Source organism: Linepithema humile, chromosome 5, assembly GCF_040581485.1.
Source record: "Linepithema humile isolate Giens D197 chromosome 5, Lhum_UNIL_v1.0, whole genome shotgun sequence".
Lineage (NCBI taxonomy): Eukaryota > Metazoa > Arthropoda > Insecta > Hymenoptera > Formicidae > Linepithema > Linepithema humile.
In genome coordinates this window covers 23,680,984-23,695,809 of record NC_090132.1, presented here as the reverse complement: position 1 = coordinate 23,695,809, position 14,826 = coordinate 23,680,984, and the positions used below count along the sequence as shown (strand labels likewise).

The following is a 14,826-nucleotide window of genomic DNA, read 5'->3' as shown; positions in this document are numbered from 1 at the left end:
GTTGAGAACATATTATAAAGTATTGTAAGTGTAAAGTATGACTACAGTTTCACAAATAAAATAGGCAAAATTCTACTTTAGTATTGCTATCGTTACATGTATTGCACTGATATACATACAGGATATACTTGTGCAATAACACATAATAATAACAATATCATTCTTGACTTGAGTAGGTATAGACAAACAGAAATAGAAATAGAAAAATGTTGTCTCATTTATTTTTAAAACTGCAATCACACTTCTCACTCTTGTAAATAACACATTCTCAACAATAACCTTCCACCACAATCACTTACCTAGACATAGGTTCAGAGAAATTGAGGGTAAAGACGTTCATTTTGACAATTGTAGAGTAATAAAAAAGTAATAATATACTTTGGCACATTCATGCATCCATCAAGCAATTAGATTCTTCTCTATCTATTTTTTTAAACTGCAAACTTAATTCCGATTTTATTGTTCATAGAATACAAAGTGCTAAAATTACATTAAAGAATAATACACAAATTTCTTAAAGTACATTAAATATATTGTAGATATATATTTCATATTATTTTATGTTGTATATTAATTTTAAAATAATTTTACAAAGTTCTCATATGAAAATGGATGAGAAATATAGAATTTATTAAGATTTAATTTTCTATTGAGCTAAAATCCAAATATAATACTATACAATATTACTATACCATTATATACTATTACGATTATATTTATCGTATCTGATTTATCCAATACTGATCTTTATCAGATTAGTATTGGAATCAAATACAGTTTAATCTAATGTAGTACTTAGACAGCAATTTTTCATATTTTTATGTAAGAATTTGTTTTTCTAACATCTCAATCATTTTGAATATCTTCTTTTGTTATGTAATATAGACAAAATACCTTGTCTGAATAGTAAAAATATTGAACAATCTAACAATAGAAGTCTCTTCTTGCGCATCATTGTCTCAGGTCTATTTGCGATCCTGAAGTTAGTAAGATTCAATGATTGAATTTGAAAAAATTTCTTAATTAGTTCCACATTATATTATCGGCCATATATGATTACGAAATACGGAGAATATAAAAATCATTGTTTCAATAAGGTCCATATCCTGCAAAATTTTGCATTATATTATTCATATAACACTGAGAATATATCTCTCATATTACATTTATATATTTATACTCACTTGGATTTGGTGGTGGAGGTCCCAATCTGTACATATCTGGAGGAATGAATCGTGGTGAGAAAGGTCTGACTGGTGCCATTAAACCGGGATGCCGGCCTCTTCCCATAGGAGGGACTTGTCCTCTAAATGGGACCATAGGACTTACTACAATTGGTCTCGGAGGAAAACTCTAAAAATACATTATTAAAAAACAAATTAATTGCAAGTTTAATTAACTACAAAGAGACTTGTTAAATGGGTTAGTTAAATTCATAAAGATTTTACTCACGCCATAATAAATAGGCACATGTACTGGTTCGATATAATGTGGTGTTACATCTCTTGGTTCTCTAGATCTATCTCTGTCTCTATCTCTTTTGTCACGAGAACGTTCACTTGATCTTTCACGTCTCGATCTGTCACGATAAGTTCTGTCATCCATAAACGACCTATACAATGACATAATATTGTTAATAATTATTCATATTTTTATTAAAAGAATGGTTTTGGCATCTAATATGCTCACTCGTCTTACAGATAAGCAAATTAGGCTAATATTTTTAATTTATAATATAAATAAAAATAAAATTTAAATAAAGATCAAGATAAAAATAAATTATTAGTAAATTATTATTAGTTGTTAATAAATTATTTCTATCAATCAGTACCTAGAATTTGAGGTGCATGGATCTCGTTCTCTAGAACGTGAACGATTAGTGTCGTATTTTGCCTCTCTGTCTGTATATCTCTCTTTGTGTTCTCTACGTTTCTCCACACTGTCTCTCCTGAAATACAGTAAAAACATAAAGTTTTCAAAAATCTAAAAGTATTACAGCAGATAAATTTCAATTAACTGGTAGTTAATAGCAGAGAATATTAGATTTAATTTCAGATAAAAAAATTCATATATGCATACGCGCAGTTGTTCATATCTTGAAAGTTTATTTACTCTAAACACTCATATTTCTAAGCAATGTTTATACTTATCATTAACTATATAATACTCTTTTTTCGATTATTTAAAAACAATAAATAAAATTTGATTTTGATATCAATGAAAAATTAATGTTACATTGATTTACCCGATATTTTTACGGTGATCATGATAATTCGTCCTACTATCGTAACGCTTCGAATCTATACGATACCTGAAACAAAAATGAAAAAACATTAAATATAAATTTAGCATTGTATTATTGTCATTGTTGTCAATTTATACAAACTTTGATTGATAGGAAGATAAATATCCGGGACTATAACCACGATTCCTGGTAGGACTCAAAGATGAAGAGCGTTTCGTGGAAGTTCGTAATTTGCTCGAGGAAACTGAAACATTAGTGTTAAAGTATTTTCTATAACACTGTTATAGAATATCTAAGGCAATATACAACTTATAGAACATCAAAGTTTAAAAACTAAGATATTAATTTATTTTTTTATATACATCATGTAACACAAATTTATTTTGCTTAGATTAATCACAGATAAAATTTGTTCCACATTTCACATCCTTGTACATTTATACAAAATATATCTATATTCATATGAAATGTATTTAAAATAATACAAATTAAAAATAAAAAACTAGCTTTTACGTTCGTCAAATATTAAAAACAACAAACGCTCACAGAGTTAGAGATGGATTTCAGTGCTCGTGATTATTAATCAAAAGTTTCAGTAAAAACGTTTCGGCACATTGCAGATGTGTCGAAATCAATGTGTTTGATTAATAATCACGAGCACAGAAATCCAACTCTGATTCTGTGAGCGTTTATTGTTTTTAGTATTTGAAATGTATTTATAATTTGAATAATATTTATATAAGTATATAAGCCGGGCAGTTTTTATATTTTTTTCTTATTTAAAGGGTTTGGAAAAAACTTTAAGAAAAATTAAAAACATCATAAACTTTTCAATTACAGCCAAATCAAAACAATAACAAGCAACAATTGTTTGCATAATGCATACCTGGTTGGTCCCTATCTACGGCTACAACCGTACGTCGCTCCTCCACTTCGTTAGGTTTAACTATCGCCGTTTTAATTTCTTCTCTGTCGAATATCGGTTTACATCCTTCCCCTATATGGTTTATTACATCTTTTAATAATACAATTTTGATATGCAAGTAAAAATAATTTTGCTAATAATGATTTCTAATTCTCTCGACTATTCCACAACGTATTTTCACTTCTAGATTATTGCTATTAATCGTTATTATTGTAACGTCTAAAATAGTATAATAGATGTCTATGTTTTTATAATTAATAAAAATATATTCATAAAATAAGCTTAGTATTTAAATGCTAAATATACGTTTGTGAAATGTTTCTATTTCAATGATTTTTAAACAATATATTTCTGAGAAGACAGAATATGTAAGACAGAAAAGATCACAGTAAGATTTTTTCATATTTCTTGTTTCATTAGAAATTATCAATTTAGTATCGCTCGATTTAGTAGGATATATGTACTAAAGATGGTCGAAAAGATTGACCAAAAGATATACGACATTTATAATAGGACGACATAAAGAAGATTAATAAGCTAACATCCGGCTTCGGCTCTTGATCCCCGATCTTTTAACATGATGTTTAAAAAAACATATATAAAAGCATTCTATGAAATTCAAACTTTAAAATATACCATTTTCTATGTAATGATTCAATGTATAGTTTTTATTCAATCTAATTGAAAACTTTGATGCACAACATGCTGTTTAGCTTTTTTTACTGAATGACAATATAAGATTGTGAAATGTGTCTTGAGAAGTCTTGTAGAGTCTCTCTTTTTTAATACAATCTGATTTTTAAAATATATTGTTCATCTTCCAGTTTGCAGAGAAATTTTACTATTATAATACTTTACAATCATGCTATTATCGTACATAACATCTTGAAAGTAATTTGATGCTTAATTAAGATGTTATATAATAATTTTACAAAAAATACATATCTGAACACTTTGTTTTTAATTTTTAATATGATATTTTTATTAATTCTATAAAATCTGTAAATCTGTCCAAGTTTATTGAGCGAAAAAGTCTCTTATTACAATCTACAATCGATCAATTTGAATGATTATCCTCTTTTGTTTTTATTTCACTCAGAGAAACAATACAAAAAAAAAGAAAAAAAAAATTTGGACACACCCATTTTCAGTTGTTGATCATTAAAGATGAGCGATGCTTAAAAATTCCAGTCCAGAGTGCTAAAACATTAGACTAAAACTGTTAGATATAAACAAAAAGACTATCCATTAAGATAACATAAAGATTATCCATTGATAAATGAAGTATGTTATAATGTATCATTCAATTTAATAATCAATTCTTGAAATATAAAATGTGCAAAAAATTATCGCAAAATAAGTTTTTTTTGTCGACAAGTTTGAACCGTCTGTTAAAATAAACCGACGTTGGAAATAATCATCTCTATAATGTGTCTGTAGTTAAAACTAGATTTATCAAAAATTTACCGATTATAATTTATTAGTACTTGAAACAGAAATAAAATGGGATCACTAGATAACTTAAAATACCATAAAAAAATATATATATATTTATTTATATATGTTAGATTTACTTAAATAAAATAAATTTTAAAGCATTTAAAATTTTTATTACAAAAAAAGATATCCAAATATAGAGTTTATTATTAAATTAAACTAGTTATAATCGAAAAACAACAAATTACAGTTTTAACTACAAACATTAGGTGATACTAGTTTTGACTAGTTAATTCCAATTTTAACAATTTTAACAATTAATCAAACAATATTTCTATAAATAATAAAGAAGAACTACAAGAATTTTTTATACTTATACCCAAATATCTTCCATAATTTGTTACTCTTTTTAATATTAATTGTAGAAGGATCTACAACCATATGTCGCTCCTTTACTTTGTTGGTTTTAACTATCGCCGTTTTAATTTCTTCTCCATCGTATATCTTCACAGGAAGGTATATCTACACCAATCTTCATTGTTGACTTTCTTTAATCATTAGTTCTATCTTTCTTGTGTCACTAACATCTTCAGGGAGCAAAATCTTCCAGCTGATATATGCTTCTAAAAATAAAAAGAAATCAAATCATTGTGTAATTATTTGTATAATATACGCAAATAGACATTATTTTCTCTGAAGCCAATGCTTCAATATCAACCCTAGATAATAATTAAATTTCTACAAAGAATGTAGAAATTTCTTTGTAGAAATTTCTTTGTAGAAATTTCTTTGTAGAAATCTTTCTTGTAGAAATTCTTTGTAGAAATTTAAAAAAATACAATTTTGCCCTCTCTTCTTTTGAGAACCATTCGGGATTAACTATATCCCGTTCTGGTTCAAAAACGGATCTTTTCACAGGAATATATTTGCAAATACCTTATATTTAACGTAGTTTTATAGTAATCTGTACGTCCTGAAGACCTTTGAACAAGGGTACTTCCCCACTTGAAAACCCATCCAATCTAAACAGAATTCAATCGTAATATGTTAAATTAAATAAGTAATTATTATATTTTCCTTATTAAAATAGCCAGATGTCATTTTTCTTTTTAATATTACTGACATAACAGCTTCATGCTCATTTCCAGAGAGCAAAATCTTCCAGTTGTTCTTCCAGTAAAGATGATAACAAGAATTCAATTCACTGTGTAATTATTTATATAATATACGCGAATAGACATCATTTTCTCTGAAGTCGATGCTTCAATATCATCTAGATAATAATTAAGTTTCTACAAAGAATGTAGAAATTTAAAGAAATACAATGCATTTTACCCTCTCTTCTTTTGACGACCACATCTTCAGGATTAAGTATATCTCGTTCTAGTTCAGAAATGGATCCTTTCGCAGGAATATTTCTGCGAATATCAACCTTAATTCGACGTAGCTCTGTAGTACTAATCTGTATGCCCTGAGCACCTTTGAACAAGGGTACTGCCCCACTTGAAGACCCATCTAATCTAAAGAGAATTCAATCATAATATGTTAAATTAAATAAATAATTATATTTTCTTTATTAAGATAACCAGTCGTTTTTTTTCCCTAAAATTATATATTATTTGTATATAATTTGTGTAAACAATTTGTGTAATAATAGGTAATGTTTTCTCTCTTAAAATAATCATATTCTTTTCCAAAATAGTATATTATTTACGTTCTTTAAAAAATATTGTTATTTTGTTATTCTACTGTTATTTTTGAACATTTATAGTTTACATTGTAAAATAATTTTTTTAAATTGAATTTAAACATTTGTAATAGTATCACAAGTAATTACTTCTTTATTGTAATTTTTCTCAACCAATAAATTTATTGTATCATTTACCGATTTTTTTTGTTTCTTGATTGAAGTATTCTTCTTATACATTTTCAAGTTCTGACCTTATTTCTATATAAAACACTAGTGAACATACCTGGATTAGAAAAGATATGATCATATATAATCAAATATATGCCTAAGACTCACTTTTCATACAAAGTGCCAGATTTGGAAACATTTGATGTAGATCTTCCTCTATGCCGGTGAAGGGAGGGAGACTTGCTATCACTTCTACTTCGACTATGACGTGAAGGTTTTTGCTCAGAATGCTTTAAAGTTTGCGCATGTTTTAAAGATTGCGCACGTTTTCTCTCATACTCTAAAATTTTTTGCTGCTTTAATTTTTCATGTTGTCTCTCACGTTCTTGCTGTCGCAGCCACTCTTGTCTGCGTCTCTGCTTTTCTTCTTCTGTTCTTGTAGTACGAGAAATTGAATGGCTATTATGATCTTCATTACGTACTGATCTTGGTTCCTCATCACGCCGAAAATTTGTTGCTCGAGTTGAATCCATGAGTGAAGAGATGCAAAGCAAAGTTCACTGTTGTAATATATAAAAAATTCAAATTTTGATTAATACAGAAGATACCTTTTGCCATTTTTTGTTTATAGTTAACAAAAAGCAGGTAAATTTTAAATATTAATCTGAAATCAAAATATGGATTCCTATATTTAATATATTTATAGATTTACCTTTATAAAGCCTTGTTTATAAGATACGAATAGTAAAAGGAGATAATAAATTATTTGTAAGTTTCGTGATACTTTAAAAACTCATTGTTGTATTACAATGTACCCAGAACAATTTGCTTAGTCACAGAAAGCATAAATATATACATCAACTACTTACATATTTTATGGAATGTGATATCAATATGGTCTATCCCTTCTTCGTATATCATTGGCCTTCGTATTGTATCCTGGATAAAATGCAATATTACTTTTTTTTTCTTTCTATCTGTTTTTCTTATCTGTTTGTCTTTAATAAAAGATTGAGTTCAAAATCTTTTTCTCTTCTTTTACTTAAAAAAATATAGAATTAGTCCACAATTTAAGATTCACACTTTTATTAAGATAAATATAATCACTGTACTGAAAATTTATAGTTTACGTTACGTACATTGCAGATTTTCAGTACTGGCAGTGAATTTCGAAACGCAGGCTATGTCTGAAGTTGATACTATATCCACAAAGTTTACTACGCACATAAGGATGCTGTCCAAGACGTACTGAATACTGATTATTGCTAGCTGAATTTAGCGGTGTATATAGGTACATAATGCTTGAGCGCTGTTGGGCGCGAAAAAAGCTGCGTTCCGATATTCACTATCAGTACTGAAATTTATAGCTTACATTATCTACCTATAGTATTTTAATACTAGTAGCAAATATCGGAACGCAGTTAAGCTTGGGAGGCTTACAACGAAAAAATTTAAAAAATAAATAAAGGGGCTGAGAATATACCTTATTTCTTTTGAATTAATACTTCATTGAGGCCGATTTCCAAACGCATGCGCAGAAAAAAAGGCAAATCCGCCTAGCAACTAGCTCGCGTCGCATGCTCCTACTCGCTCCAATACTACAATCTACAGGTTTGTCGCGTCACATGCTCCAATACGTAACGTAATACTGTATGGCCGGAGCACAGACTTTTGCATAAAGCATAACGCATAAGCATAAGGAAATTGATTGGTCCATTTCCTTATGCATTTGCTTATGCTTATATATAGACCAATCAATTTCCTTATGCTTATGCGTTATGCTTTATGTAAAAGCTTGTGCTCTCGGCTATAGATTGGAGCATGTGGGGCATGCGACGCGAACAAATCTCAATTGTTATCCGCAATTGACGACGGGGTATTTGCAACGCATTGTAGAATGGCCCTTATGGTTTTAGTAACTTTTTCTCTGTCCGAAAACTCGGACCGAGTTCAGCATCGCGTATGAACATAAGCCATTAGAAAACCAATCTTCCTATTCGACACCTAATACACAATAGCCAAAGTTAGAAACGAACGTTATATGAATCCTACATTATTCTCTTGTTGCGCATTGTATGTGTTGTATGTTACGCGTTATATACCAGTTTTGATCATAATTTGAATCCGCCATTAAAAAGAATGGATATCTAATCTGATATATCGAGATTTTTATGCAAATCAATTTGTAGACTACCTTTTTTCGTCTTCAGAATACTAGAATATCTGTGAAAACATTCGAACTACTGCATATTTCAATTCAATTGAAAGCACATGTGCATACCATGAACATGGCGACTTGGAGGTTATTGTTTTCTACTAGCCCAATTAATTTGTTATGTACAAGGTAAAATAAGCTATTGGTTCTATATCTGATCATTCAGAGTTGAAATAAATATAAAATTTTTTCTGCAATGAAATAGTATATTTTTGAAATAAAAGTAAAATTCTCGATGCAAAAATAGTTACCCAGATAGCACAAGTATTATGTATAAAGTAACAAGTAAAATGTATTTTTATGAAAATATTTTATTTTTTGAGTTTTATTTATGTTTTAAATTATATCAACTACATAAATAAATAAGATAAAAATTAAAATGTTAGTTTGATCTGTTAAAAATTATGCATATTTCAAAATTCTAAAATTTTTTTGTTACAGGAGACTAGCTACGCAAAACCCTATTATGTCCAAACTTAAGCGCAATATAGAAAAAGATATTTTACCACCAAAACCAAAAAAACCATTAAATCCTTTTATTCAGTATTGTCTTTCTGTGAAAAATACATTGCAAAAAGAATATCCTGATTGTACATATGTAGATGTTGTAAAAAGGGCATCAAAACAATGGGCACAAGTTGAGCCAAAAGTAAAAGAAAGTTTAAAAAAACAATATATGGAACAACAGTCTATTTATAAACAAAAATTACAGGACTATGAAAATTCTATAACTTCTGATCAAAAATTATTAATAAAAAAGGAATTGATAAAAAAGGAACATGCTTGGGAAAAGAGTCAAGTTAAACAAGTAATTAACATAAAAACTTTTGTACAAAATTTTGATATTAAGTCATGCATTATAATATTTTATTCTTTTTACAGAAACTTACAGAACTTGGAAAGCCAAAGCGGCCATTATCTGCCTTCTTTTTATTCTTGCAGAATAAACAGAGTGCCAAAGACCCGCAAGTACCATACAAAGTGAGTTTATTACTTATTTAATCTTTAAAGTTAACTTCTCTTTTTTTTTCTCCATCAATTATATATTTCTTACTTTTTGAAATTGTAAATATTAATATTATAATTAGTTTTTTTTTCTTATTTTTAGGATTGGACGATTAATTTAAGTGAAGAATGGAAGAATATGACAACAGAAGCTAAAGAAAAATATGTTGTAGAAGCAACACATTTGTATGAAAAGTACAAAATTGAATTAAAAAAATGGGAGGAAGATATGATTCAAGCAGGACATCATAATTTGCTGAAATCTAATGTTAAATCTAATGTTAAATCTAAACGCGTTACTAATATACATAAAGAATAGGATTTAGAGTGCCCCAACCAATCTACTATACAAAATATGCAAAAAGCTGAATTCATTGTTGCAGATGATTCTTCCAGTATGAAAATTCAAGACAAAGAGAATATTAAAACAGGTTGGGGCACTGATATCACACTTGATCCCAACAGTGGTAATAGAAATATTATATGAGCTTGAAGCATTATATCATATTTTGCATAATTTAAAAAATTGTAAATTATTTATTTGTTTGTTTAGATCAACAATATGAATCTAGAAAAAGCCTGATATTTTATGACAAGAATTTACAAAACAAACTGAAATATTCGAAGAATGCAAAAGATTTGATGAAGGATGTTGGTACATCAATACAACCTCTTGATGCACAGAAACATAAGTATTTTGTCTTTATATGGAAAAGATTTTTAACAGTCCTGAAAGAGACTGCTAAAAATTGGAAGACGGTAAGAGAATACGTCTTTATTGGCACAGCTGCCATTCTAATATCAATATTTTGTGTTTTAAATCTTATGTATAAGTGACCATTGTATATAGGTAATTAGTAGCTTGCACATTTTTTTAAATTTTTCTACATACACAGTTTATGACTTGTATCATACATTTTATTTGTTTAATAAATTTGTAACTATTATTTATGTAAGATATATTATTTTTTCAGTTAAATTATCCTTATTTAAAGATATATAAAAGTTATCACCAAATATTATGCTTTATGAATGCATCACATATGTCACTAATATTATGTTATCTCCCATTTTAGAAATTGTTATTCTGAGTGGACTAATGGTCAAGGTGGCAACAGAGGCATTTAATGGCTTATATTACTAACATTTAAATGCTCATTACATTTATATTATTAACAATTATGCATCTTGAAATCATCGCATATTAATTAATGTGTATCTTTCTTTTTTATATGTATGACTACTTTACATTTATAAATTACAATTATTTAATACATAATATGTCTAAAACATAACAAAATTAATACGTGAATTGGACCATTGATTGCATGAATAAAAATCATTAATTTTATTTAAAGTATGTTTCTTCAACATTGATACAGCATTGGACAAAGTCAAATAATGCATGAACAGATGTCTACAGTTTAGGACATACCAATTAATGAAGCTTTGAAATGCTACTAATCATTAGTAAATGACATTACAAATGACATTTACAAAAAAAATTTTTTTTCAAATGTTATTTTTCAGACATATGTATATTCAAATTGAAAAATTGTGTTTCTAATTATACATGCAATATTATTTTCACTTTAATATCTATGTACTTTATCATTGTCAATTACAACATTATTTGAATTTATTTGAATACTATTTAGTAGACATGATAATTCATATTGCTTCTAGAAAATTAATCTAATCAATGCACGACGACATACATATCGGGTATCAATGATATGCTCGATATGTTTTGTTTGGCCGCTCTTGCCATTTGAACCACTTGAAGCATGCAAGATTACACTTCTAACAATTTTTTCGACAAACGATTTGATATCCAATAAGAAAATTAATTTTTTTAGAACAAATATGGAGTCACACAGATTCCCTAGAAAATACAATTTCTTATTGGATATCAGTTTCTCGTAGATCGGAAATTGCAAGCAGTGTAAACTCTCCATAAGAGAACAATTCCGATTCTCAAGCAATGTAAATTCTCCATAAGAGTGGAAACTAGGGGGATACTTCACAAAACAGAATTGTTTAATATCGATGATTTTACATTATTCAGAATATTTGATTATAAACTATATTAAATTAAGATCATTAAAATACAAATACATTGTGAATGAGATTTTTCTGATAAAAATTGATCTTGATCGCAGGCGATAAACGAAGAAAAAAAAGTGGATTGATACATTGAAGAATTTTGCCTTTACCTAACAATATTTGATTTTTGAGCATATATGTAATACTACATGTATGTTCTTGAGATATATAGCGTTAACGAAAGTGTATTTTCTTCCACTTTATTTGGGGTGAATTGCTGAATATGAATTCGTTTTATATGATTTGTAGTGCCCTTTTTCATCAATGCACACTTTGCAAGTAAATGTATATTACAAGAGAGCATATATATTAGATATCAACACGTATTCATTGTAATTATAAATATAATGGCCGATGTGAATGCGAGGAGAGAAGCAAGGAGACGACGAATCTTAGAAAACTCAGGAAATCGTTTACGTAAAATTACAGGGAGGAACGATCCAGATGAAAACAAAGGTAAATATAACGAATACTTGAGCAGAAACATGAAATCAAATATAATGTGATTCATAAAAGTTATAATAAATAACATAATTTTTTTTTAATGTACCTATTTTGTGCATTTAGAAGCAAGGAAACAGTTTTTTCCAAAATTGTGACTTGTATTCTATTCTTTTATAATTATACTTGAATGCAATATGTGACAACTTCAATAATCTACTTTGGAAAGAAATGGTTTTTTAATCTATACTAACTATGATTTTTTTAATCTATTTCTTATATCTGAACAAGTAATATTTATCTTTGAATATTTTTATTTGTATTTCAACATGTATAGATTCTTGTATAAGTAGTTTGGATTGATTCATAAAAAAATATTTTGCAGATGATAGTCTGGAAATAAAAGATGATGGTTTTAAAGCGGAATCAAATTTGGATCAGTACATCAGAAATGGTTCATATATCAATAGCGAAGCAGAATTACAAGATCATGCAAGAATCAGCAACAATGAACATGAAAGCTTTTTGAGTAACAATGATAGAAACACATGCTTATCAGAGCCAGTATCCAAGACAGAATTGATGTTATGTACATTATTATTTAATCGCATCAATCTTATTCTGCTAGCTGGGATTGTCAACATTTTATTAGTACTGAAACTAGATAATTTATTTGGACAGGTAATCTCATCTTTAATAATTCGTTGAGATATTTATATTGATAATTTATATATGCGCTAATTCTTACAGGCAATTATTATACCTTACTGGTCACTGATGTTGGGACGTTTCTACAGATGTAAGGAATTTCATGAAATACAAAACGGCAGTTTACTAATCGCTGCTTTAATATTGTGCAACATCAAGCCCAAGTTGATTTATAGATTTAAAGTATCACTTACATTATTTAATTTAATACTTACAGATTTCTGTTTATATATGTTCAGTTTTGTACTGATGCGTTATGTTATTATTTCATATTATTACCATTACATTGAAACGTTAGTAAATGAATAATTATTTAATTAAACGAATAAAAATAAATTGGTGTTTTATTGTTGAAAACTTTCTGTTAAATGTTAAAGAAACAGAATCTCTAAAAGAATATGTAAATTTCATCATATAATGTATTATTTAACATTTGGCACTATTATTCCATAGTTTTTGCACATCTTTATTATTATGTCGTAATTTTGATGAAATAAATATTGATTTATATAAGTGCCATATCAAAAGCACTTATTAAAAATATACATATTATAATTGTAAAATAAATTTTGTGACTTATACCACATCAATATGTTTAAGATATTTTGTCCTTGCTCCTTTTCTATCATTAGTAGAAAAATCACTATCAATTTTAAGATTATAGAGAACAAAGTGTAATCAACTTTGTTAAAATTATTTATATAATCAATAATCTGCTTAGAAATACATACATGTATAAATGCAAAAAGAAAACATCAAATAAATGTAATTTTACAATCTTATTGTATAATCTTAATTTAAAAGTGAATAAAAAATATTAATATTTTTAAAAACCAAGACTATAAAGAAGCACAATTATTTTTTAATGGTACGATTAAATTTTTATACATACATATATATATATATATATATATATATATATACGTTTTTTTTTAAAGAAACTTTTATAATGAAAGAAAAGTTAAACTAAATAAAATGCAGAAAATCTAAAGCCGACAGAAAAAGAGGGAATAAAGATAGTGGGACATACATATTGTATGTCATTAATTTCTGATGCAATAGCAAGCTTATTAGTCGACTGCTTGTATGAGAACATACTTTTGCGTGCAAGTAATGCGATTTCATTTACATATACGTAATCATCGTATTAAATCATCGTAAGAATTATCCAAGTCAGGCAAAATGATACGTAGAGGTGCATGCCAAATAGCCAGCTCGATTCATTCAAACTCTCGCGCAGAGGTACACGAAATTCCAATGAGTGTAATTATTAGACCTTTTCCTCCTGAAGTAAATGAGGAAAAAGTCCAAAGTTTAATGAATGCGTTGAAAAATACTGAAACCGAGCATACAGTACCACCCATCGATGTTTTATGGATTAAAGGGACCGAAGGTAATATTTGTGGAGTTTATAAAGTAACTGTGTAAAATTGACATAATTATTATTAAATTTATGAATTATGTGCCAATTTATTGGCATTTGCTAATTAATGATCTAAGTAAACCAGGTTAGATAGTCGTAAAGCAGTTATACAAGAAAAAATTAATATTGCTGATTATATTTAGGTGGTGATTATTATTATTCTTTCGGTGGCTGTCATCGTTACACTGCCCATCAACGATTAGGCAAAACGTCTATTAATGCCAAATTAATTAAATCAACATTAACAGATTTACGATGTTACTTGGGGAATTCTACTCCAAATTTAAAGTGATTTTAAATGTATTACCTCAGTACAATAAATCATTCTTCCTTCATTTCAAATATATGTGATAAAAATAAGCACATTATCAATATATTTTATAATATTTACTATTTATGTACATTAAAGAAAAATCCTTAATATTGTATACAAATGTATTTTGTACTTATTGCATAATATACA

The 14,826-nt window shown here is 27.7% G+C and overlaps 3 protein-coding genes across 8 annotated transcripts; 2 read left to right on the top strand and 1 right to left on the bottom strand.

The window, feature by feature from the left end:
- Positions 1-426: 426 nt before the first annotated feature.
- Positions 427-7,754, bottom strand: LOC105670252 (transformer homolog A). Of its 2 annotated transcripts, XM_067354922.1 has the most exons (11): positions 7,605-7,752; positions 7,335-7,404; positions 6,634-7,025; positions 5,943-6,127; positions 3,132-3,242; positions 2,387-2,489; positions 2,246-2,311; positions 1,832-1,948; positions 1,453-1,612; positions 1,185-1,353; positions 427-1,106 (listed from the first exon to the last, which is right to left on the bottom strand). In XM_067354922.1, the coding sequence occupies exons 3-11, from the start codon at positions 6,996-6,998 to the stop codon at positions 1,090-1,092; spliced, it is 1,293 nt and encodes a 430-aa protein (XP_067211023.1). In that variant the 5' UTR covers positions 6,999-7,025; positions 7,335-7,404; positions 7,605-7,752; the 3' UTR covers positions 427-1,089. The 2 variants fall into 2 exon arrangements, with proteins under 2 accessions (XP_067211023.1, XP_067211024.1); XM_067354923.1 differs by lacking the exon at positions 2,246-2,311 and having other exon boundaries at positions 7,605-7,754.
- A 600-nt stretch (positions 7,755-8,354) lies between these two features.
- Positions 8,355-13,530, top strand: TFAM (mitochondrial transcription factor A). 5 transcript variants are annotated; one of them, XM_012363791.2, is made up of 6 exons: positions 8,355-8,767; positions 9,122-9,488; positions 9,563-9,661; positions 9,789-10,152; positions 10,239-10,444; positions 10,762-11,889. In XM_012363791.2, exons 1-4 carry the CDS (start codon positions 8,748-8,750, stop codon positions 10,002-10,004), a joined length of 702 nt encoding a protein of 233 aa, XP_012219214.1. In that variant the 5' UTR covers positions 8,355-8,747; the 3' UTR covers positions 10,005-10,152; positions 10,239-10,444; positions 10,762-11,889. The 5 variants fall into 5 exon arrangements, with proteins under 5 accessions (XP_012219214.1, XP_012219213.1, XP_067211045.1 ...); XM_012363790.2 differs by having other exon boundaries at positions 8,360-8,809; XM_067354944.1 differs by lacking the exons at positions 8,355-8,767; positions 9,122-9,488; positions 9,563-9,661 and adding exons at positions 12,041-12,247; positions 12,618-12,913; positions 12,983-13,530 and having other exon boundaries at positions 10,002-10,152; positions 10,762-11,942.
- A 464-nt stretch (positions 13,531-13,994) lies between these two features.
- Positions 13,995-14,797, top strand: Srx (Sulfiredoxin). Its single transcript, XM_012363660.2, has 2 exons — positions 13,995-14,333; positions 14,507-14,797. Exons 1-2 carry the CDS (start codon positions 14,123-14,125, stop codon positions 14,653-14,655), a joined length of 360 nt encoding a protein of 119 aa, XP_012219083.1. The 5' UTR covers positions 13,995-14,122; the 3' UTR covers positions 14,656-14,797.
- Positions 14,798-14,826: the final 29 nt, after the last annotated feature.